The 23,783-nt window shown below is 38.9% G+C and overlaps 1 protein-coding gene across 1 annotated transcript in view; it reads right to left on the bottom strand.

The window, feature by feature from the left end:
* The window catches only part of bmpr2b (bone morphogenetic protein receptor, type II b (serine/threonine kinase)), a 75,979-nt gene that overhangs the window by 38,576 nt on the left and 13,620 nt on the right, over positions 1-23,783 (bottom strand). Inside the window, exon 2 of the mRNA XM_079880536.1 lies at positions 375-563. Within this exon, the coding sequence (XP_079736662.1) occupies positions 375-563 (189 nt within the window). The remainder of the gene's footprint in view (positions 1-374; positions 564-23,783) is intronic.

The raw sequence follows: 23,783 nt of genomic DNA, 5'->3' as shown, positions 1-23,783 counted from the left end.
ACCAATTTAGGTCAACCAATTACCAAGCAATGCTTAATTTTGTTCAGTCTGTGGTGTAAAAAGGTCGCATTAGCAATCAAAGAAAAAAACACTTCAGCAAAACATGGTCAGGTCAAAGTGTCTGAATCATTTTTGGTCCCAAGTTTTTATAAATATTCCTAATAGACCAGTATATGAAGAATTTTTGGGTATAATGTCACAATTTACTTTATTTTGCTATCCTCACTTACATAAATGAACTATAGGCGTCCTATCTGGTGTCTGATTAATTTTTGGTTTGACTGTATATTTTTGGTTGAACTGTCCCTTTAAGAAAAACAGAAGTCAGTTGAAGGTTTTTGGTGGAAAAGTTGTGTGTTTGAGTTTATTCTGACCTTGTTTGACCAGTCGGATCTCGCCGTCATGCGTTTTCTCCCACAGGCCGTAGCAGCGGCTGCTCTTGCTGCACAGGATGGTGTTATTTTCTCTGGTGATGTGCCAGTCACCAGCCACACTCTGTTCATCCACCTGCTGGTGCTGGTCCTTAAAAGCACACTCCCGCTCTCTCTCCTCACTCTGAGCAGCTGCCGAGACACAAAAAACAAAAAGAGATGAGATTATTAACAGAACATGCAACATCCACCAGGAACACTTTCTGTAGGCCTACATACACAGCATGGAAAAGGAAAGCGATCGTTAATTATACCGATCATAAAAATGCAAGTTATTGATCTTATTGTGAACAATTCAACCATGATGTACCGTACGTTTCATTTAGAAAAAAAATGTTGAGCTCGTAATTTTTATCAAAATGTCAAAACTGGTCGTCCGGGGAAAACGACTTCTCTCTGGTGACGTAAGCAGGACTTCCCCAATCATTCAGTCCGTTTAAACTGCAAGCTCACATTCATTTACCTCCATTTTTGAACACCCACATCTCAAAATTCAACCAATAACCGATGGATAGAACCAAATCTCCACCCTACATTTTACACAAGAATGTACATCACAATATGAAAGTAAAGATCTGTCTCTACTTCCATTTCATCATAATGTTAATGGGGAAAGACCGACGTCTCCAAAACAGCTAGCTAAGATTACACGTCAATAACATATTTTCACATCACCAATACATTTTGACAAAATAATTTGAGCTTCTTGAATTTAAGTTTATGTTAACTTAAAAAAATAAGTAAAGGCCCCTATGGTGAAAATCAAGCTTTTAAATGTTGTTTATATGTCTATGTGATGTTTTTAATTAGGGATGCACCGAAATGAAATTCTTGGCCGAAGCCGAATAATAATGAAATGCTTGGCCGAAGGCCGAAGGCCGAATACCGAACGCGGTGTTTCGCATTTTTTTCCATTTATTTTGACAATTTTTTCACCAAAATAGTAAAAATTTGCTTTTTAATATTTGGTGTTGCTTTTCAGAGAAATAAATCAAATAACAAAAATACAATTTCAAAATATTTATTTAACACTGAACATTTTTTTTAACATTCCAGCAGATATTATACAAACAAAGCACAATATAACTTAAAATAAATAAATTAGTAAAATAAAAAAATATTTTATGATACTTATTAAAGCTACTATTAAAGTTATCAGTCAAGAGCAGTGAGTGATTTTTCTCTTTGCATTTTGTTGTTTTATTAACATTAAAGGGATAGTTCTATAAATTCAAATTGTCATAATTTACTCAATTAAACTCAAATAAGTTTCTTTCTTCTGTTGAAAATAAAAGTTACTGAGCCACATTCTTCAAAATATTAATATTAGAAAAATATTAGAAGGAAATTAATGCCGGTTTGGAACAACATCAGAGTGCGTAAATAATGAGAATTTTTATTTTTGGGTGAACTATTCCTTTAAGGACAAGCGGCAGCGTGTTTTCTATTCTGCTACTGTCTCTTTAAGAGCTGAGCGCGACGCGTCTAATATACACGCATTTGACAAGCAGATTTTCTCCATGATTTTCTCTCAATTTTCTCAAGTTTGCTTTCACTTTAGACATAACCGACTTTGTTTATGTAAACATTGTGTATTTGACAGTATTAGCACAATAAGACTCGAAAGATAACTCAGTATCCAGGCACTGGTAGACAGGCCATGTGAGCTTCACATAATTTAACGTACGCACTGAGAAACGCGCATCAGCACGCAAATTAAATGTTTAACCGACAAGTCATTATTGCACATGCAAATTGTGAACTTTTGCGAACTGCAGTGTCCCGTTCCGCTGCGTTAACATTTTATCATGTGAATATACGTTGTGCTGTTCAGTGGGACAAAGGCGCCAGAACAACTGATAGAATGCACGATACTACGATATTTCTTAAAAAGCAGATCGTGGAGACATTTTAATCGTCCACGATCAAAAATCGTCATATCGCACACCCCTACTTTCTCGTACTCTGCATGATGTTCGGGGTGTCTTGATTTTAAGTGATAAATTAAACTTGAAGTGCTGTACGTTTTTGCAGATGCACCCCCTCTGGACAATTCAGCAGAACAGTGTCTGCAAACGGCCGTTTTTGCCTCTTTCTCTGACACTTTAAAGTGCTTCCACACTGCTAACATGTTTGCTGCATAAAGCGCGCGCCTCTCACTCTACGCGGGTTACTATTTGATCACGTCATTAAAAACGTCATTGTTCGGCAAAATTTATTCGGCCTTTTTACTTATTCGGCCGAACACCGAAAGTGCTTTTTTTGCCTATTTTCGGCCGAATAATTTCGGTTGCCGAACATTCGGTGCATCCCTATTTTTAATATGCTTTAAGACAAAACATGTGCAAATTCATAAGTCAACAGTCAATACCATTGCTGAGTGTTGTCTTTAAAAGACAGTCTCTGTCTGCAGTCTCGATCAAATCGCTGGTGTTTCTGACGTCACAAACTACCTTGTAACCAATCGGGTCAACATGTGATTGTCAATGAGTGTATCTCTGAGCTGGTGTGAGTGAGTGGAGGCGGGGCTTACTTGCATATTCATAGAACCTTGCATACTAAATGAGGCAAGGGTGTAAAGTTACATTCAAGCTATTTTAAGGCATGAAGATTTTTTTTTCCAAGGAAAAATTTTTTATATACTGTAATTTTTGTGATCAAAGGTAAGTTGTTTTAAGGGATAACATTATTGACTATTGGGGGGCTTTAAATGTTATATTTGTTTGTTTTAATAAACCTTCATGATCTTCTTCATAAATCATGAAATTAATGATATGCAATATTTTATATTTATACAGCATATAATGTTTAAATAATACAATAAAATTATTACTTTCAGTCATATACTGAGCATTATGATTTTTACCGTTCAATTTACATGTGGTTTGCCTTTAAACATACATAATTCCGCAATGATATACACATCCCCTTGCACGTTTGTTTATTTGATATTTTGACAAATTTAATAATGCTTTCGGTTCAGTTCATTCATCTTCAACAGATTTCTCCCCATAATCAATGCAGGGTGCCGTGTGAGCCTACATATGACTTATTTCAGCCCTACAAAATGATTTTCTGCCTCGTTGCAGGAGTTAATTCTGTGCAAAAGATAATGAGGTTGAATGTGGGCGCGTACTTCTGATCGATAGCTAAACCTTGATTAATCGGACGCAATAGGAGGGGCAGGAGGATCTGAAACGGTCCAATGGCTTAATGCTGGGTGAAAAAGAACAGAACACCTGGGGTCTCCTGCGCACCTGCTGCTTTTTGAACCAACCATGTACAAATTCACTTGTGTGTACACAATGCACACCACCCAAAAAACTCCTTTACAGTGCTTCCCATAAGTCACTGTCATGACAACACAAGAAAAGAGGGGGGAAACAACATCGCGCTGAGAGTACGTGCAGAAAACGAACCTTTTGAGCAGTGCCGTGTAGTTAGAGAACACAAAACCATGATGACTGATAAGGGCCCTAGCCAACGGGATTGCCCTCATTTCCATGAGCAGAGCCAGCGGGGCTGAATTCTGCTGTCGGCTGATCGCAATCTCCACCGCAGCTGGCCCGCACTCACCCCAACTGTATCCAATGAATTAATCCTCTCTCTCTTACCCGCAATGTCATGCAAATCGCCAGGCCAGTGTCTGAGTTACCAAGAGGGAAAAATCATAATGCCACTCGTTTAACAGGCTTGGTGAAGTCATGGATCTGGACTATTGTATTCACAGCGTTCAGACAAGCGAGCTGGGAGGGGAAAGAGCCCCCTGGTAGCATCTTCGCCGTATCCACGTCCCATCGGAGTCCAGAGAGAGAGAGAGAGAGAGAGAGAGAGAGAGAGAGAGAGAGAGAGAGAGAGAGAGAGAGAGAGGGGGGGAGAGAGAGAGAGAGAGAGAGAGAATTGCCGCTGTATGTCCCTGAGGGAGGCCTTTGTCTGCTCCTCTACAGGAGCGAAGCCTGAAACGGTTGCACCGGTTAATATCATGCCACACACACACCAGCAAGTGGTAGCGCAAGCTAGGATGAATGTGTCCTTTGCGTAGCCGCGGATGCCTGACACTGCAGGACACCTCATTATACGAGCAATCCTTAATCTAAAACAGCGCTGCTCGACCTGAGACCGAGGCGCAAAACAGTCCCTCTGTGGCTAGGGGAGAAAAAAAATTGTTCCAGTTTGGCGTGCCTCTCATCAAGACAAAACACAGAGCTCCAGTGGGGGCCATACAGGGCCGCTGATGGTTCGGAGATGCCTCCCAATTACAGAGTTAAAGATGGAGGATTCCGTCTCTGCTGACGGTAATGAGCACATGAGGGCTGAGGCAGATGTTTAATGCTCATGTCCACTTCCTCTGTAACACACTGTCTCTGAGATTGAGCATTTGTATTTGCGCAGTTACGAGAGTGTGACAGGGGGTGTAATTTCACGTTTGTGCCGATTGTGTATTTTAGGCCCTGTCTTTGTTTTTGAGTCAGCGACACAGGTCATTAGGCGCGGTGGTTTCCTGTAATTTGGGTGAGAAGCCGTGGCCTACCCCCCGACACAGGGGTAGAAAGGAACAAGAGCGCCCTACAGCACGACTTTCAGATCCAATCACAGAACAGCACACAGCAAAGGAAAACAGTGTAGCATTTTGTCTGGCTCAAGAGCAACACCTCAGGCCATAAGTGGCTCAGAGTGTGTGTGTTGGAGAAGAACGGCAGAATGCTAAACCTTATAGCAGGGCACTGAGACAAAATCTCTGTTTATTGGTTAAGAGTTTGCCAAGGAGTTTTCTCAAGTGTCTCCTTAAAAATCAAAGGAGATAGGACTATTTCAACTCAAAGCTGGCTCACATTTCCACTGACTTAAGTGCCGAACGATGATGTAGCTGATATAACTATGTTACAGAATAACAGGGCCATGACACACCACAATCTTTGTTTAGAGCTCACTTGCCTAGTTTATGAGGTATATTATAGAATTCTAGGCTCTGAAATAAAAAGCTGCAAGTTACTTGAAAAGGAACATTTTTACATCAGTCATGTTTTGGCACATCTCTTCTGTGCTGATGAATTTAATGATTTGAGGTAGAGGTTTGATTGGGAAGGATTACCAATCCCGCAAGAATCTGCCTTGCCCACAACTTTCACATTTTGTTCTACTTCAATGCATAAATGCCAGCAATAAGAAGTCAGTCTCCGTCTGGTGATATTTTGTCATAGACCAGAGGTCTTCAACCCTGCTCCTGGAGACCCACTATCCTACAGAGTTTAGCACCAACCCGAATCCAACACTCCTGAACCAGCTAATCAAGGTGCTTGAGATAACTTGAAAATTGCAGGCAGGTAAGTTGGTTTAGGTTGAAACAAAATTTAACAGGATAGTGGAAGGAGGCACATCACATTATGTCACACTGACCACACTGTAGGATAGACAGACAACATTGTTCATTATGGGAGCCATTTAATTGTGTGGCATCAGTGTAGAAAGACTTTGTTGAGGATTCTGGTTCATCAGCTTCAACATCAGCTCAGATACTGTCTGACAGAAATGTCATTATAGCTGATCAATAGTCATCCAGACACAGTAGAGATTTGCAGTTGGTACAATATATTTTTTTTCCTTGAATCCCAAGTGAAGTTTTTTTTTCTCATAATTAGGTCTGACGGCACAATCTGAATTTCTTTCATTCCTGTACAGTACAGCTGGGATGAGAGAATTTCGGTCAAGTGTTTTCCTCATGTCATGATTAATTAAGCTTTCACCAACTGGCTCCGTTCCATCTGGACATGCAAGACAGGCATCTTCAAATCTCCCAACTGACTCGGATATTTATTTTTCTCTGGTTGGTGGCGAGAAAACATTCCTCCACCTCTAGGTGGCAGGGTGCTCTGCTCTCCATCGAGAGAGAACCGCAGAAGGGAGGAGGGTGAGGACAAGGGAGGGGAGAGGGGGATTGTGGGATTGTTTTTGGGGGCAGTGGAGGCAGTCTGTACCAGCCTGACTCTACCCTGCTACTGTTTGTGCACCGGCTCAAGGTTAAAGCTGCCGCTCAGAGGCCTGTCAGCATTTTCCCCAGATAACACTCAACTCTGCCTTACTGGGGACCTTCGGCCTGTGTTAGTTCCACCTCCCGGTCTTCATTTTAAAGGGAAAGTGCAGTCAAAAAAAGCTGGTGCTACTTCGTAACAACCGTAACTGACTCTTTTGCTGGCACTGGGAAAAACGAAACTGGGCTTTTCTATAAAGAATACATCAGAGTAAAGGACTACATGAACCTAAGCCGAGTACAAATCATGATTAATTTATCACATCTCCGCTGAGGCCAAAAGCTGAGGCGGTGTCTGCCAAAGAGCCGGAGGGCCTGTGGCCGTTTCCTTTCGAGTAGATTATCTGAGAGGCTGGCACAGGCCCCATCTCCTGCCAATGTCTCTATGGACAGGGAAGCTGTCAGGCTGGCTCTCAGATACAGGAAGGCATAGGAGGAGTGCTGGCACTGGAGGGGGCACCAGCAGAAACCTCATTCCAGCTTGGCCTAGGAGAACTTGGGGGCCAAATGAAAGGAAGGAGGATGGTTCAACAATTCCAGGGCCATCTGGCAAGGCAGAACCACGCAAGACCATCAGGCAGTTAGATTAAGTGGCATATTGGTGTAATATAAAATGACATTGTACTATAGTAAGGAAAGGAAGGCTGTGTGAACATTTACCATACAGTAGATCTTGCATAGAAGTTTAAGTGTGGCATTTGTAGTAAGAACAAAGTAAAGAAAATTTAAAACCAAGAATTCTTCTTCTGGCTTACTGAATACTGCCATTGGTCAGTCAAACAAACTCGCACCATTGGTCAAGACAATAGCCGATTTTCCACCGTCGGGCCAAACGGTTTTCATTGCGTAACTGTTTCATTCTGTACCGATCCGGGCAAGCTGGTACGGATACGGTTTCATTTTCCACTGTGGGGCTGATAGCGGACGCTCTTTGGAATGTAATACAAACGCGTCAGTCGTTGCCTTGGTAACGCGACGGTTTACTGATGATATGAGATGTAAATAGTGACTGCGTTATGGAGAATTATCAGCTATTGCTTTTAATTTTATAATTTTTTTTGTTTACTTCACACAAATAGCGCACTTTGCCGGCTACAGAGAAACTGGTAGCCAGGCAACAGACAAGTGACCAATCCTGAGTGGCGACATCAGCTAACCGTGCTGAGAATTCCGTGCCGGGAACGGTTTGTAATCGTGCCGTGACGTACCAGGCTCAAGTGGAAACACAACTGGAACAGTTCCTTACCATTCTAAGAACCGTTCGGCCCGACGGTGGAAAAGCGGCTAATGTTGCTTCAAGTATTTTACATTGCCACAGAAGATCTGCAAAGTTTCTAACAAAGACTCTAACACAGAAAACTGCTTCAGACCAGCCTAAATCGCCTTGATCGAAGTCCAGATATTACTTCTCAGCATGTCTACGTCACAATGTGACATATTAGCAAAATGCCCATTAAGATTTATTTATAAACGCTGTTCCTGAGCAGTACAACTCAAAAAATAGCTTGAGAACAGCGCATTTTACAGAGGACAGCTTCCTGAACCTTGGAGAGTACAAAGCCAGCTATACAAATTTAATAAATTGGAACTATACACTTCAGTATATTTTTAAACTGTATTTTATGTCGTCACTTCAGGACAGTGAAGTCGTTACAGTGAAGTCTATCTGCTTGATCATCTGCTTTTTCAGAATCTGACTCGGGCTCAAACTAATATGGTGAAACCGGCGACATTATTAACTGTATGTTTACAATTGCTTTAGAGTCAAGCTGAAGCTCACGATTGTGGTAAGGGGCGTTACATTTCCGACACACGCTTGAGGTGTTTGGCCAATCACAACGCACTGGGTTAGCTGGCCAATCAGATCACTCTGTGCTTTAAAGAAGGAGGGGTTTTGTAACAATCTGCATGTTTCAGACAAACTGGGAATAGAGGTACTGCAATAATGTACAGTATGGGAAAAATAATGTTTTTTTGAGCATGTTGACCTATTCTATTACATCCAATAAATAAAATACCGAACTTTTAAAATAGAATCATATTACCCCTTTAAATATGAATATTGAATATATACTCATTTCCTATATTTTTACATTTAGATTACCTTTGTTGTCATCTAAAGCTTACTTAAAGTTATTCTTCAAAAATGCTAACTATTTAATAACACTGTTAAATATAATCTTTAGCAAATCTCAAAATTAATATTCATCTTCCTATTGTAGATTATTCTGTTGTGATGCCTAAATTCAAAATTTCAAAGGCAGATTTTAGTTTAGCGTTTCATTTTTACATTTATGTAAAAAAAAAAAAAAAAAAAAAAAAAACCTGTATAGAATTTTAAATCAGCCATTTATCAGTTATCAGTCTTAATATTAAATTAATTATAAGCCTGTTATTGTAGCCAGGAATATTTTAATATCAATGCATTCTATGTAGGACACATTGTATCCACATTGATATTAGGATATCAATCCTAAATGTTTTAGTTGTCTTGGAAAATTAACTTGAGACAGAAGAAAGTATTTTAACTGGAAAAAAAAATTGCACACATTTAGAAACTATAATTGCAGCTGCAATATATATAATTAGAAAGGAGATTCCTTCACTCCAATAATTTTCATAAGACTTAGAGTACATTGACGTTAAGAGTACTTGATCCTAGCTTGATCCCTGAACCAAGCTCACACAAGCAATCGAAAAAGTCATTAAATTGCAACAGCAATTAGCTAAACAACCAGAAGTGGGGATGAGGATGAGCTCAAGGCAGTGATAAAACACAGGAGTAGGAAGCGACAAATCCATCTTTTTAACAGGCAGGAATTTATTTGGAGCTGTGGTTTCATAAGGTAACATTTACTGAGCCTCAGGGACAAGGCCATCGACTCGCTGCAAGGAACAGCGAATCGAAAAATAATACAATTACTGCTCTACAGCCTTTCTCCCTTTAGCTCAGGACAATTTGTGTCTCAGTGTACTCGTTTAATCAAAGTTGAAGTGGAAAAACAAGGCAACACACCAAACACGTGAGAGATTCAGCTGCAGTCTTAACATGTAAATGTATCTTAAAAAGCTTTTAATGCCAGCGCTATCTAGCTTAAATGCTTTTCAAAACAAAAACAGGCCTCTAGACAATTAGCAAAACGCAGAAAGAGAGAATTTTATTGAACTCAACAGACACTGTGGCGCTTGCAGTGTTGCTCAGATTATTAATAACAATCAGAGTCTCATCCACCCTGTCCGTGTCCAGGATAATTTATCTTATCTATCCACCACTGCAGGAAACCAGCTCTCCATCCCTGGACGCTAACACTAACGTCTGCTTTACATCATGATCATCTCAATAAGATTAGCTGAATTAACATGAAAGCATGGATGTTTGATGGATACAAGATACCAACCTGGTAGCGGTGTTGGTTTCAAAATAGGGCTAATTACTATTCTGATTATCCAACAATCTGTTCATTATCTTACTGATGCTTTCTTTCAAGCAAATGTTAAAACGTAAAGGTATGTAAAGCATGCAACACATTGTGAGCAAAAAAAAAAAAAAATTCAAAGCACTTGTTGCGGAAACCATGCCCATGTAAAACTTGATGCTAATGAACATCTTTGAAGTGTTTAATATGAAGCATTTTGGACAAGTTGAATTGTACACTTGTCTTTTTCTACTGCAGCTCGCTTTGTGCCCTCTGGCAAAAAATTTTTTTTTTTTTTTAAAATACGTCTATTTCACAGAAATAGGTTTTTACTGCAATGTGACACAATGGATTAAGGTTTTCCATTCACAAACTAATCCATATATATATATATGGATTAGAAATACTATTTGAACAACTAATACTATTTGAAAAAAAAATAATAATTTTGTTCTGAAAGCTCAAATAAACTAAAGAACTAAATTGAACTAAAATAAAAAATTAACCTAAATAGTAATATTTTTTTTAAAAACACTAAAATTACAAAAATCACATAACAAAATTATAAAATATTTAACAAAATTAAAATGAAACCTGAAACTAAAAATAAAAACTAATTCAAAACACTAATAAAAACTATAATTGTATTATTCTGAATAATATGAAAATAACTAGAATAACTGCTTCAAACAACAAAACAGAGTCAGATTCAAACGGGCCAAACACCAAAATGCAATTAGCTTCTGCAGGCATTTGTTGGCACTTTTTCAACTGTGATATTAGTGTGCATTGGCTGTTTGGGGCCCTTTGGGAGTCTTGTTGCCATTTCTCAGGAGCTTGCAGAGACAGTCTCTGTCTCAAGACTCTGACTTCCAGGAATCAGTGCTAGTGCCGTGCATTACAGTATACAGCTGAGCAACTTCATCTGCCTGTGGCTCTATGAATACAGTGAGAGACGTTTCCACTGCACTCCACTTCCTCGGGACAAATCTGACCCACATAATGAAGTCGCCACAGTGTCATGTTTGAGAGTTTTGTTGCCATTTGCCCCGCAGAGAGTCGCTCGCAGAGGAACACGGCGATGTTTACACAAGAGCGGCCCGCAAGTCAGTCATTAATCATCTGAGCAACACAAAATTCTTCCTTTCAAATGGCCCCTGCAATACAGCAAAGCAATCCCAAGAATACAAAACCACCCCCCGAGGAACTGTAACAATGCAAATGACTTTTTCTCTGCAACAAAATGGACGTGGTTCCGAAATTAAGATTATTTTACTATAAGCTGCACTAACTGTGCATACTCTTTTGTAAACGGACAGATGCCACTTTAAGGGATGGGTGGCATAGTCTAATAGGAGCCATGATTAGTGTATTTTATGTGTGAGAGGAGATTACACGGCGCACAGCAGAGCACTCTGACCTGAAACTCACAAAAAACAACACTCAACCTAATAAACAATCATGACCTCTGACCAGATCCTACTGCCTGGTGTCCTGACAGCTGGCGGGAGATGTGTACCATGTCGTGTGTGTATGTGTGTATCTATGTCCAGACTTTGGGGGGGTCTGGGAGGGGCGGGGGCTTAGGGGGGAACAGCTAAGTCTGTCTGGACCCTTCCCCCCTCCTTTTTTCTAATGCACCCGGCTCTCCCTTAACGCCAGGGGGTCCTAAAGCTGCTTTGGCCAATGTAACCCCAGCGTCTCTCTCTCTCTCTGTCTGTCTGTCTGGGTAAATCCAGACTTAAAAAATAAATAAATCAGGTTGCTCTGAGGATCTGACTGGGTGCAAGGTGAGGTCAGGGCAGCAGGTGGCTACGAAAAGTAAAGGCCAAAAAAATATATACAAACGGAAAAACATACATTATATAACAGATAGTTCAGATCGTTATGACTCTGATTTCTGATTAGCTGAGCAACAATCAAAGCAATTGTAAAATGACAATAAACGCAGACCTTTTAAATGTGCCAAGATGCTAAGTTGCCTGGCAACAATGTTACTTAGTGGAAGAATGTATCCTGTATATGAACATACATTTTAAACATAATCACAAAAATAAATGTAGCACCGGTATCTTGGTGTATGTCTGTCTGGGTAAATCCAGATTAAAGGTCCCGTATTATGCCCCTTTTCACAAGATGTAAAATAAGTCTCTGATGTCTCCAGAGTGTGTATGTGAAGTTTCAGCTCAAAATACCCAACAGATCATTTTTTACAGCATGTTTAAATTGTCATTTTTTGGGGCTCAGAAAAACGCTCTGTTTTAGTGTGTGCCCTTTAAATGCAAATAAGCTGCTGCTGCACGACACAGGGGGCGGAGCTTCACGAGCTCGCGCTCAGTTTCTCAGGACAATTTCATCTCACAGAATGATGATAATATCAGAAACTCTCAGTAACGGTGTTCAGTTCGAGTCGGACAATAATGCCTACAGAGTCAGAGTGCTGGATAGAGATGAAACAGGTATAGTTTAGTAGTTTAATTACGGTTATTATAACGTATTTGTCATCTGCTTGTATGTATCCATTATTTATTAATAGCCTACAAGTCTGCTGTTTCGGACCAGGTCCGAATGATGATCAATCATATACTGATGAGTTTAATAAAGTTTATTGTACATCACACAAAAGATGAAGCGTCAGTTTTACTTCAGAAAATCACCGTAAGAACTGAGTAAACACAGTAAGTTATAAGAAGTGCGCAAGTACATAAACGAATTTCGGTAGAGTGGAGGGAGCATTTCTGTGGGCGGAGGTTAGTCAAAAAACTGTTCTACTGACGTCATTAAAGAAGGAAGTAGAGGGATGTAGTCCAAACGGGCCGTTCGATGTAGGCGACTTCTGTTAAATAAAATATATCGCTTGGCATTGAACTTTGAGCTTTATCATTTTACAGATATTATTTATGCTCTAACAGCAACATTACACACTAACTAAAGTTTGAAACATTGGATCACGAAGAACGGGACCTTTAAGAAAAACTCGGGTTGCTCTGAGGGTCTGACTGGGTGCAAGGTAAGGTCAGGGCACAGGTGGCTACGGAGAAAAGTAAAGGCCAAAAACACAAACGGAAAAACAGATAATATATGACAGATACTTAGTGAAAAAATGTGTCCTGTCTAAGAACATTTAGACAGAACGAAAGTGAGGGATTTTCTCTGACAGTCACACCCAGTCCGAGAGGCGGCTTTCTGTTCGCGCGAGTACTTTGCTTATTGCGCCTAATAATAATAATAAGCATGTCACACGTATGTAACAGTCATGTGTCTATTCTACTCTCTGTGGCGACCTAAACCTTAAACTTTCTGTAATCTTTCGGAGTATTAAAGGAGAAGTTCACTTTTAAAATGAAAATTCTGTCATCATATACTCACCCTCATGTTGTTTCAAAGCTGTATGAATTTCTTTCTTATGCTGAACAGAAAGGAAGATATTTAGAAGAATATCAGTAACCAGACAGTTTTTGGGTCCCAATGACTTCCATAGTATATTTTTTTCCTACTATGGAAGTCATTGGGACCCAAAAACTGTCTGGTTACTGATATTCTTCTAGATATCTTCCTTTCTGTTCAGCATAAGAAAGAAATTCATACAGCTTTGAAACAACATGAGGGTGAGTATATGATGACAGAATTTTCATTTTAAAAGTGAACTTCTCCTTTAAAATCATGTAGTTATTGCAAGCCATCGCGATATGTACATTTACGATATTTCGATAATTTCGATACATCGTGCAGTCCTAATTTGAACTATGACATTTGAATGAAATTTAGTGCTTTTGGTATATTATCACATGATGGTTGTTTGCCAGTGACAGACATAATTTTCTTGTTTCCTGTCATAGGAGGAAGTGAAGAATAAATGCGCGCCGTCCCATCATTCAGCACATCACGCAGGCAACAGACATCACGTCACTGAGTCTGGATCCCTTGTCTAGGTAGCAGCAGATATCAGACACAGCCATGGCAGACAAAACATGCATGCCGTAAACATACGCAAGATCACCTATATACAACCTGTGAATGAGTCAAATGAAAGCCGTAAGAGGAAGTCAGACGCTATCTTATTGCAAAGCAGACAAAGAACTGGAAAACAAAGTAAAGTAAGCTGTGGTTGAGAGCTGCGCCGTACACGCCTTTTCCTCATGGTTGGCCTAGGAACTAGACGTTCCTGCTTTACTGTTGAACAATGCCACTCTAAAACTTGAAAAAACTAGTCAAACAAGACACCTGTAATTGGTGCGACAACTGTTAAACATTCACAAGTAATGCCTCTTGTGGCTGTCTTCCTCAGTCGGGTGACTGGATGGGCTGGCAGTGGTCCAAGAAGAGCGTTTAACTGGTATGAATCAACAGAAGCAGGCGCGATTAAATTGATGACATCACTCAGAGAAGGAGAAAACACTTCCTCCGTCGGCTCACCTGCCGAACACCTGCGGTGAGCCACCAGAGGCACAGACACACCCTACTACGCTGCAGTCTCACTCTTATCACTACAAACAAATCTCTCTCTGACAGTCAGACTCCTACCATGACAAGCCCTTACACGCTCATTTTGGAATACAGGCCTTTTTTTCTTCCATTGGCTAGACGGAAGTAGTAGTATTGGCGCTGCTTAATACTTTTGTGGAAACCGTGAAACATTCATTTTTGTCTGAATTGTTTTGATGAACAGAAATTGCATTGATTAGAAATAGGGATCTCTTGTAAAATTATAAATATCTTCACTGTCACTTTTGACCAATTTAATGCATCCTTTCTGAATAAAAGATATTAATAAAAAAAATTTTTGTATTCATGTTGATTTCAAACACTTTAAATGTCATGTGGTGTAACACTCAAGTTAAAAGTAATATTTTCTTTACACCTTGAATACATAATTTTTTTACAAACAATATGAATTAATAATTTATAAATATCATTATCATATTCATAAAAAAAAATTCACCACATGAACTACCCTTCCTTCTCATAAAAAATAAATAATTATGTATATATATATATTAGGGCTGGGCGATATATCGCATGACATTGTTAGGCGCATCTCATCAGTAAAGCCGGTTCCTTGATTAGTAGTAAATCGTCATCACCTGCTTTCAGATGGAGCGGCATTCACTACAAAGAGCCGTAGTTAGCTGACAAGCTGAGCCATATCGCATTAATTATCGCAGGCGATACGTCCGATACCTGACTTACCTGATTATATACATATACATATACACATATATATATACACATACACATATATATATATATATATATATATATATATATATATATATATATATATATATATATATATATATATATATATATATATAAAATCTCATATTCATTGCCATTTAAGTGAAATTACTGAACTTAAATATACAAGCTTCATAAAAATGTATCATTCGAGAAGAAAATTGTTCATATATATATATTCATATATTATATATATATATATATATATATATATATTTCACTCTTCATATATATATTACTATTACAGGTTATATATATTATTATTTTTCATATGATTTTAGTTAAATTTTTATTTTAGTCATTTTGTTATTTGTTTTCCAGTCAATGGTAACCAAAACCAGCAATGGTTACCAGCATTTCTTAGTTAGTTAACAACTAATACTATTAAAAAAAAAACTTTTTTTTTGTTCTGAAGGCTCAAATAAACTAATCAAAAGAACTAAACTTAACTAAAATAAAAAAAATTTACCTAAATAGTCCTATTTAAAAAAAATAAAATTAAAAAAAACACTAAAATGACAAAAATCACATAACAAAATTATAAAAAATTTCACTAAATTAAAATGAAAACTGAAACTAAAAATAAAACCTAATTCAAAACACTAATAAAAACTATAATAGTATTTGAATAATATGAACTAGAATAACTGCTTCAAAACACTCAAATTAATTTTTTTAATGTATTCTTCATAAATTAATAGACAGGACAATAATATTGAGCGTCACATCCAGCTAATACTTACTACCATCTGCCATTATTTTCGAAATGTAGAGAGCGATCAATAAGCATATAACATATTAACATATAATACTGGATTATGAGACAGTGTTGAGCTTCATTAAGGAAGGAAGGTCTTAATAAGGAAAGCTTCATCATCAGTGGGGAGGAAGCAAATTAATGATTATAAAGCATGCTGATGGTAATGAGCAGAAAGAGCAGCCTGAAACTTAATTTACTTTCACCCTGCATCATACAGGCAAAGTTCTAATTAAAAATGATGATCTGAGAATTAAAGGCATGCTCTGACATGAGGTCTCATGTAACGCTAAACTCTGTGCCTCCATGTGAGCCGCAGTCAGTTCGGCTAGATATCGACAGGGTTCGAGACTGAAGGTATGAGTAGACATAGAGGAAAGCCTCAGATCTGCTAGCCGGTCACGCTTCAATGCCTGGAAACGGCTCACTCCCCCCCATTCTTCCAAACGTTCATCTATCTGCTCAACAGCACCTGGACCTCACAGCTGATTGCATTACTGGAAGGAACACATCAACACTGGAGCAACCAAAAGTCAAAGCAATGAAATCCTGATTGTTGTTTGTTTTATATGATGCGTAATAATATTAGTCATGACCGCAAATGCCAAACATTTCAACATACCAAGACTTACGCCAGTTCTCAACTTGGGAGTCAGGACTCTGGAGCTTTTATGTTGATGAAGCTGTGAAATATCACAATTTATAAACAACTTGGACAACAGAGAGAAGGTTAGAGATATGACCAATATGAATTTTTGATGGTTGATGCCATCAAAAATGCGAGTAAAGAAATGTATAATGTTACAAAAGATTTAAAATAAATGCTGTTCTTCTGAATTTTATATTAATCAAAGAATCCTTGAATAAAGTGTCATGGATTTAACAAAAAAAGTGCTTTCCACCCTTATAATAATAATAGTAATAATAATAATAATAATAATAATAATAATAATAATAATAATAATAAATGTTAGAGCACCAGATCAGCATATTAGAATAATTTCTGAAGGATCATGTGACACTAATCACTGGAGTAATGAAGCTGAAAATTCAGCTTTGCCATCACAGTAAAAAAATACATTTTAAAATGTATTTAAATAGAAAACAGTTATTTTAAATTGTAATAATATTTCACAATATTACTGTTTTTACTGTATTTTTAAATGTAAAATGCCTTGGTGAGAATAAGAGAATTCATATCAATAATAAATATTCATAACTGTGTTATAATGGAAAAAAAAACTGTCCGTTTTAAATGTTTACATTTTATTTACTTTTTTCAGTATGTATGCTTAAGTTACTCTGTGATCTTTTCATTTAAAATGCCTTGGTGTCAAAAAGTAACTAAAACTTATAAATCAACAAAGTTTGTCTTTCGACCTGTTTTTGTATGCATTGATAAAACTACTCTAATACCAGTCAAATATGAACTTTTTTCCTTTTTTCTAAAGAGTTTACAGAGGTGTAGCAAGACTGCAAGTCAATGTCTCAAGGCCTCTAGCTCGGCTCAATAAAACAATGCTTGGTTGGAAAGTAGAAGGTCAGTTAATCTCTTGTTGGACAGACACTATTTATAGTCCAATCCTACATCTGAATGACGCCAAGCGAAAACCCGTGTAGAGCCTCCAAAATCACGTCCGCTAGAATAAAGCCACTCTCTTAGCCTGCTATTTACACATCTGAGGCTGAGGTGCACATTCACATGCAAAGCATCACCTTTTCCCTTCCTTTGAGGGGCTCGAAGAGGGAGAGAAAGGGTCCCAGCAGGGGCAATAGCCCTAGATTCGGACCCATCCCAAAGCTCTTAGCTCCTCAATGAATGCTGAATGAGCTCAAAGCAGCATTTTGTGTTCAAGACGATGAAAGCCAGGAGAACTGCTGATCGAGCTTAGAGGACCAGTGGACGGTCAAGACATGTGAAGCTTCAGTTTGCGCGTTTACGAGACAGAATCATGATGACACATGACATCAGGATACTATGAAAGCAGACGAGCTCCACCGCAAAATGAAATTATGACATTGTGATTTATTGGCAGGCAGTAATGTAACAAGGAGCACCATTTTATCATACATTACAGTGGAGACGATGAGCCTCGGGCCTCCTTTACGAATAGAAAGCATGATAACAGCACAGGGAATGCAATGCATTAGGGCAGTAAAGGTAAAAGATCCAGACGCCAGGCCGTCAATGACTCACGCTCAGGAGGGTTTACCTCTTGGGACCTTTCCCAAATGCACAGACTATGAATGGCCTAACAACCGAATGAATAAATGTAGAGACATGCAGCTTCCTTAGAATGCTGATCATCTGTAGCTTCTAACTGTATAGACTATGCAGCAAGCCAAAAAAATAAAAAATACAACATTGAGTGTTTCCTAACATAATAGACCTTATTCAGAGCAGCGCCATGACAGGTATGAAAGTGAGGCTGTGAAGGATAGACTTACTGTGTTTTACGCTGTATAAAGCTTCCTGATTACTTATAATTTTCCACAGCTCATGTTGTCTAGAGTTTTTTGTCTACTGAAACTTCTTGGAAAGATATTTTGGCAGTGTTTTGTGAGCAGAACAATCCAAAATCAACATTAAGTAACAGTACACAACCCCACTGAAGAGATATAGGCCTATGTCTATCGCTCACATCCTCGCTTTCATTCCCGTTAAAAATCAAAGATGCCGCTGGCGCTGATGTGAAAAAAGGTTGTGGTTATTGGGAGTGTCCCACTGACAACTATATAAACCTGATTATGAAATATAATTTACATGAGGAGGAAATTCTGATCACATATACATACATATATATATATATATATACACACACATTAATGGGTGTGTATATTATATAAAACTTTAATGTTAGATGCGATTAATCGATTTGACATTGATTGTTTTTAATTTAACCATTACTTACACATAAAAACATCCAGACAATTTGCATATACAACATGCATGCGTATATCTTTGTTTCCATATATATTTTTATTTTTGTTTGCATACCTTTGTTTCCAAAACTATTGTCACATAGCATCTGAAATATTGCTCAGTCTGGTCATTCTGATATGTTTCCATCAAAATGATTGGCTACTTGCCTGACACACAGTAACTTCATAAGGCATCAGTTTTGCACATGCTCAGTTTTGTTATTCGGCTGGTCACGCAGACAATTTCCTACCAACTATGCATCAGTCTACTGATTCATAAGTAAACACTTTAACTGGCTTAAATACAAACATCCTGTGCCAAAAATGAAATCCAAAAAAAATAAAAAGGAGATCAGGAGAGACCAAGAGTCTTTTCAGAGAGAAGAGCTGGTTTAATACACAGCTGCATAAGGCCCACAAGCCCACCTTTTGCTTTTACGGTGTGAAATGTGAGCTCACACAAGCGCCTGCTCCTCTTGATTGATGACGCTGAATCTGATTACATGCCAGTACCTTAACCACAAACACACCCGGCTCCTTTTTACACCCTGTCCCCTTTTCAATATCCACATAAACACACTCTCAGACACCTGGCGTTTGTCTGCCTTTCAATGGGGAGGACGCAGGCTTAATCTTGCTGATTCATATTTCATGTGGCAATGAGATGAGGAAGTAGCAAATGTCAAAGGGAAAAAGTCGAAACCAAAATAAGCTTAGCCGTGTCCTTTAAAGCACAACGGCACAATACAGCACCTCATCCTGACGAGGATTAGAGCCAATAGAGCTCACCGATATACGGAGCTCAAAAATAAAACAAGAAGAAAAAAAAGTTGTTTTTCTCCCTCGGTCCTCCTTTGCGCTAATTCCCCACCTCTTTCCCTTCCTCCCTTTAAGTTCCCGCGGACTACAGCACGGACTCACGTCTGAGTGGCTGGCAGACTTCCAGACTTCAGTAATGCACTAATGAGTATTTGGAGACTCCCCTCAGCATTGCCGACGCCATTTGGGGCATGAAAAAGGACAAAAAGAAGAGGGGGAGAGGAGGGGGCAAAAAGGGAGAGAAGAAAACATTGGTTGGCCCTTTGGCCTGACAGATAGAAACTTCAGTGACTTACTGTCATGCAGTGTACTGACGCTTATTTACAACATTGACAGACACGCATGTTCAATGTTTGTTGTGTTACATTAGCAGCTCGACATATGCCACTGGTAAAACGCACTAAACAAACACACGCCACACAAAAGAACAAAGACGTGGTGATCGGCGCCAGCGCGGCAAACATAAACCGCAGACGGGGACGACGTAGACCATGACACACTCCACCGAGAGCTGAACCAAAACCTCATAAACACTTGAAAAACACAAAAGCAGTGAAGCGGTCCAATGCAATTAGGGCCCGGCTTATCAACAGAGCTGGAGAAGAGGAATAAACAAGGAATGAAGGAAAACAGAATGCATCACACAGCGCATGAGTCATGAGTTATATTTCTATCTCGCTTCAACATTCACTTGTCAACATTCACACGCCTCACTTGTCTCATTTAAGGCCCGGTTCTTTCTTTATTCCCACTTTTATCATCTCCAGCTATTGCAAAAACAACCATTTTCCCTTTGTTTACATTGCACGCCAAAACAGCATCCCAGACCAACCCTGGTCATCCAAATGGAGCTTCAGGTAAGTCGTTTTAAGTTTCAGCGCCATGTTGCATTGATCAATATGCCATTTCATGTTGCATTTGCATTGGCTAGTCAGTAGACGTAGGTCGTAGCGGCAAACATACTGTGCGAAAATCATGCTGAACTTCTGAAAACGGCCATTTTTGAACTCTCTCACTGTACGACGTAGCCACTACAGGGCATTAGGTAAAAAAAAGTAAACAACTTAACATAACTCACAGAGTATATCATATTATGTCTAAAAGGTGCATTCAATAGTTGTTTAGCTAGCATTAGCGCTACTGTTCTGTGTGACTTTAAGTACTGATACCACAATAGTGTTAGATGCTGCACTGCACAAAGAGGCAACTTGGGCATCATCACTACTCATGATTTTGTCCATCATCAGATTTTTACATTTTGTCTATGCCGTACCAGTGTTAATTCTCATTTTATGTTTTTGCCTGTCTTTCTGTCTTCTGGCCTCAGATCTTTCCTGTTTGTTCAGCTGTTAAAGGTAGGCCCACTGATTCTACTTTTGTCTCCGCTGGTAAAACATGATAATAAGTGTGTTTAGCAATTAGCATGAGGATTCTCTCCATCATTTAGTGAAACACTGCAGGCCACATAGTTTATTTTAACATGGTGAAACACACTGAGGGGGCAACCCGCACCATATATAATTAAAACACTTTTTACAGAAAACTATTGTGAGTACAGCCTTGTGAGTGACAGCATACAGATGACTCTTCACCAGGGCCAGACTGGGACAAAATTTCAGGCCGGGAAATCTCACACCCATCCAGCCCATCCCATACACCCACAACAAATTTTGGAACCACGGAGAACCATATTTTTTGTATGGCCATCACATTAAAAAAAAGATTTAAATCCTTAGGCTGGGGCCGTGCGAAATAAATAAAGGTTCTCTCTTGAACTGCACCTTTACTTTAAGAATTTTTTTCAATTTTGGTTTCTATAGGAAATTATATAAAACTGCAATGCTGGAATGAGGCAGCGACTGAGGAAAGTGGTCTGGAGAGGGGGAGGGGTGGACAGTCTTAAGCCCCTCAGACGCCGCTCTGTTCTGGATGAGGTTTTTGAGCAGTGAAGCTGTCAGCTCAGCGGGAACCGCTGACACATCAGCAGACTCACAGTAACACACTCCACCATTATAATGACCTAAAACAGCAGTGGATCCCTCTTTATGTGGATCAGACATGTGGGAAAAGCCTGTCCTGGCTCTCTGTGGATAATGGCAATCATTACGTCAGAATTTAGACAGATTTAAGAAATGAGAGTAAGATATGTTCAGAGGAACACTCAGCAAGCACCAAGTACAAACTGAAGTACATATTGGCTTTGGTGAGTAAATGGTGAGTTTCTCACTTCTTGGCTGATTTTTTGGTAGGAACAGCAAAATAATATATGTTTGGAAATGTAAGATTGACCCAAACTGATACAAGAAAGTTTTGGGAGTTTTTTTATTTTTATTGTTTTATCCAGAACTCCAGGTATCAACACACCCATGTAAAATATCCCTCACATTAAAGATGCAGTCACATTTTGGAAAAATATTTGGCAAGATTTAGTAGACAAAAAGTCCATTGTCTATTGGCAATAGTATGCAGCACCGCACACACATAAGTCACTTTCAAACCAAGCAGCTTTCTAACAAAACCAAGCAAATCCACGTGACCAACTCTTGCAAAATCTGCATAGGGAAATGTGACATAGGGAGGAGACCGGCTCATAGTGACACAAATGTGCAAAAATATTTAAATTTTTTATTAAAATAATGCTTATAACATATTGCAGTATTTTAAGTAATCATTTTTCAAATTTGATTTACTGTAAAGTGACATTACTGACTCAGATCCTCTGTGTCACAACACACATCCAACTAATCAATAATGAAACTCATTGTTGATTATTTTCATTATCCACTTTTATTGATTTTATGGATTTGTTGTTGCGTCCCCAGTTCCTTCACCTGCATGATCTTGTATGTTTGGTCAAGAAGAGAAGATTGCAACCACTGGATGTCCACGACACTAGTCCAACTAATTTAGTTTGTGGCTTTTTGCCAATGTCACCCAAATCTCACCAATTTATGCATGAAACACTGAAACAGATCTTAGATCAGCTGTGTGCAGTAATGTAACTTCCACACTTTCTAATCCTATTGCCTGAATAGTAGAGGGACTAAGACCGGAATAAACCATGCAGATCAGACCACTGCTCGGCCAGATGGCGTCTCCGTCTCCATCCATCACGCCCCTTTACGACGCCCAGATTAACAATCTCCAGACTTATTTACCTATCATCACAGAGGAGGAAGTCCAAGATTATCCGTACAAAGGATCAGGAGGTTTGTGAATGCGGGTGGGATAATTAAAACTCGCTGAATGTGCAGTAACCACAGGCCTTCGCTGTCACTATGGGAACCCGCAGCGAGAAGATCCTACTTCATAAAAAAAGGAAGCCACTGTCACCAAGCGACTGGCTCTTTTTTCAACAATTACAGAGACTGACAGTAATTAAAGACACTCCTGCACACCCTCAAGCTAATTAACAAGGTGAAGGACTTTGATACATGAGAACCGCCACATTCCTTACAAGCCACACGGCTGGTCGTGAAGATATACCTACACGACCAGACAGACGACAAAGCAGGCAAGGCCCAGTAAAACAATACTGTCTCAAGACAATTACAACCCAAGAGCTCACCAATGTGTTGCAAGTGATACGCTGTATAGGTCAATGTCGTGGTGCTTATTTTCAATCTAATTCAAAATTCACTAAAAATGCAATTCATACATACAATGAATTAAATACACCACTTCAATGAGCATGTTTTCAACTAATGAATTTAACTCTTTCCCCACCATTGAAGGAAATTTCCATCATTTGTGAAACCGGACATTTACGGCTTTCGCTGTTATATGGTAGGGGGAGCTATTAGGAATCTTCTGAAAGAGTAAAGAATCTCCAGATCAAAACACAGGCGAAGAAGAAGCAGAAACAAGCGATAACTGCCTAATGTTGACGAATGAAATGTCGACCCCCCAGATCATCATTCTAAATCCCATCCAGATGTAGCCTAGTCTTTGACTAAACCATAATTTTCTCAGCTATTTGCTCAAAATGTTGTCATTTCACAAAACACTTTTTATTTAAAAAAATTTTTAAATAATGATTAAGATGCATACACTACTGTACATGTATTTTCGGCATAAGGAAACTATATATTTAAGCAATAAACTCCGCTCCGCATCGTGCCTGTTCTAAATCCACTGTAAAACACGGCTTCAAGGGCTTACTGTTTTTATAA

This window comes from Squalius cephalus, assembly GCF_949319135.1.
Source record: "Squalius cephalus genome assembly, chromosome: 9".
NCBI classification, from domain to species: Eukaryota; Metazoa; Chordata; class Actinopteri; order Cypriniformes; family Leuciscidae; genus Squalius; species Squalius cephalus.
This window is presented reverse-complemented; position numbering and strand designations above follow the sequence as displayed.